Here is a 2,201-nt window from a genome sequence, read left to right on the forward strand (position 1 = left end):
TGGAATGGAATGAGGTGATGATGAATGGCTTTGCCTTTTCCTGTCGTGGGAGATTTTGAAAGTGGCACCACAAAATGTTGGGGATGTAGGGAAGATACTGAAATATATTATTCTTGTTGTTATTATTATTACTACTGTATCATTATTATTATTTTATCATAATCAATATTATAACCATTATAATTATAAGAGCACTATTAATTTTATTATACATATATAGAAAATTTAGATTAAATATATATTACAGTTATAGAAAAGACTTAAAATATAAATATAAATTTTAACAATTATATTTTAAAATTAATAATAATGATAATATTGATAATAATTATTATATCACAATAATAATTTTATCATGATTATTATTGTTATTATCATTATAATAAGCACTATTAAGCTTGTTATATATTTATAGAAAATTTAGATAAAATAGATATTACATTTGTAGAAAAATTATACAAAATATAGTTATAAAATTTAACAATAATATTATTTTAAAATTAATAATGATAATATTGATAATTTTATCACAATCATTATAATTATTATAATAAGCACTATTATTTTATCATATATTTATAGATAACCTATATTAAAATATATTACATGTGTGGAAAATCTATATAAAATATAAATATAACATTTAACAATATTATTTTCAAATTAATAATAATATTGATAATGATGATTATTATTATTGTATCACAATAATAATTATTATCATTTTATCGCAATTGTTATTATCATTATTACCATTATAATAAGCACTATTATTTTTACTATGTATTTATGTAAAAATCAGATAAAATATAGATTACATTTCTAGAAAACTTATATAAAATAGAAATGTAAAATGTAACAATAAGATTATTTTAATAATAATGATAACATTGATAATAATGATAATTATGATAGTAATAGTAATAATAATTATAATGATAATAATAATATTAATAAATAATAATAATAATCCAAATGAAATCTGAAAGTACCACTGATACTGTGGTGTCAGTGGGGGATTGGGAGAGGAGAATATGGGAAGAATTTGGGATTGAATCCCCCTTGGAGGTGAGGAATGCAGTGAGAAGGAGCTGCTCTCACCTGAGTGTGACCTGGGGCAAAAGGGAACTTTTCCCCTTTTTCTGTGGAGATCTAAGCAGGGAAAGTGAGAAATCTGTGTCCAAAAATGCCAAATCCACAATGAAATGACCAAATGTGTCATTTTTCCCCCAGGAGGAACAAGAGGCAGCTAGACGCCGTCAGCAGAGAGAAAACAAGAGCAACACCACGACCCCAACCAAGGTCCAAGAAAACAAGGTGAACATCCCACATTTCTGTGCTCTGAACGTGTTCCCCCTCAGGCTGGGAGTCAGGAGAGTCTGAGCACACCCAAACTGCTGCTGTGCCCAAAAATGCCACTTGGAGAGTTCAGAAAAGCTGAATTTGGGAGTTGTGCTGCGGATTCTGGCAGTGTAAAGTTGTGGTTGTCCCCAAGTCCCAGCCCGTGAGTGGGGTTCAGAATGTGCTGAAAGTCATTTCCTCTCTGGGCTGATGCTCTGAGAAATGCAGGGCCCAGAAATAGAAAATATTGATTGTGCTCTGGCTTTGGAGTGAAATTCAGCTGAAGGATGGAGGCAGGAAAGGAGGAATAATCAGCTTTTGTTAGAGAACAGGGGCACATTTAACAGAATTGTAGGGCAGTTTGAGTTGGAAGGGATTAAAATTCACCCATTCCACCCCTGGACACCTCCCACTATCCCAGGGTGCTCCAAGATCCATCCAGCCTGGCCTTGGGCACTGCCAGGGATCCAGGGGCAGCCACAGCTGCTCTGGGAATTCCATCCCAGTCCTTCCCCACCCTCCCAGGGAACAATTCCTTCCCAAAATCCCATCCATCCCTGCCTGAAGCTCCCCTCCCTCAGCATTTTCTTTTCTGTAATGAATAAATTCAGAAGGGAATGAGCACAACTCTTTAAGAACAGCTCTTACCCCGAACAATTCCACTTCCCTGGCAAACCAGTTTCCTTTCACAAACTGAATAATAATAATAAATAATAAATACAATAAATAACCTTTGCTTAAAAAGAATGCTGCACACAGAGTTAGAAAAAACCAAACTTTCTCCAAACCTCTCAGGATTCTGGTGCTGAAGAAGAAAAAGCTGCAGCAAATTCTGTTAAAAAGCCATCTCCCTCCAAGGC

General features: G+C 33.3%; 1 protein-coding gene across 1 annotated transcript in view; it reads left to right on the plus strand.

The window, feature by feature from the left end:
* Nucleotides 1–1,160: 1,160 nt before the first annotated feature.
* Nucleotides 1,161–2,201, plus strand: part of LOC130585505 (histone-lysine N-methyltransferase, H3 lysine-79 specific-like) — a gene marked incomplete at its 5' end in the record, with an annotated part of 27,419 nt that continues 26,378 nt past the window's right edge. Inside the window, 2 exon segments of the mRNA XM_057386043.1 lie at nucleotides 1,161–1,317; nucleotides 2,137–2,199. Coding sequence (XP_057242026.1) covers nucleotides 1,161–1,317; nucleotides 2,137–2,199 — 220 coding nt within the window.

The sequence above is a fragment of the Malurus melanocephalus genome, unplaced genomic scaffold (genome assembly GCF_030028575.1).
Source record: "Malurus melanocephalus ecotype Western Australia unplaced genomic scaffold, MMel_1.1 scaffold_903, whole genome shotgun sequence".
Lineage (NCBI taxonomy): Eukaryota > Metazoa > Chordata > Aves > Passeriformes > Maluridae > Malurus > Malurus melanocephalus.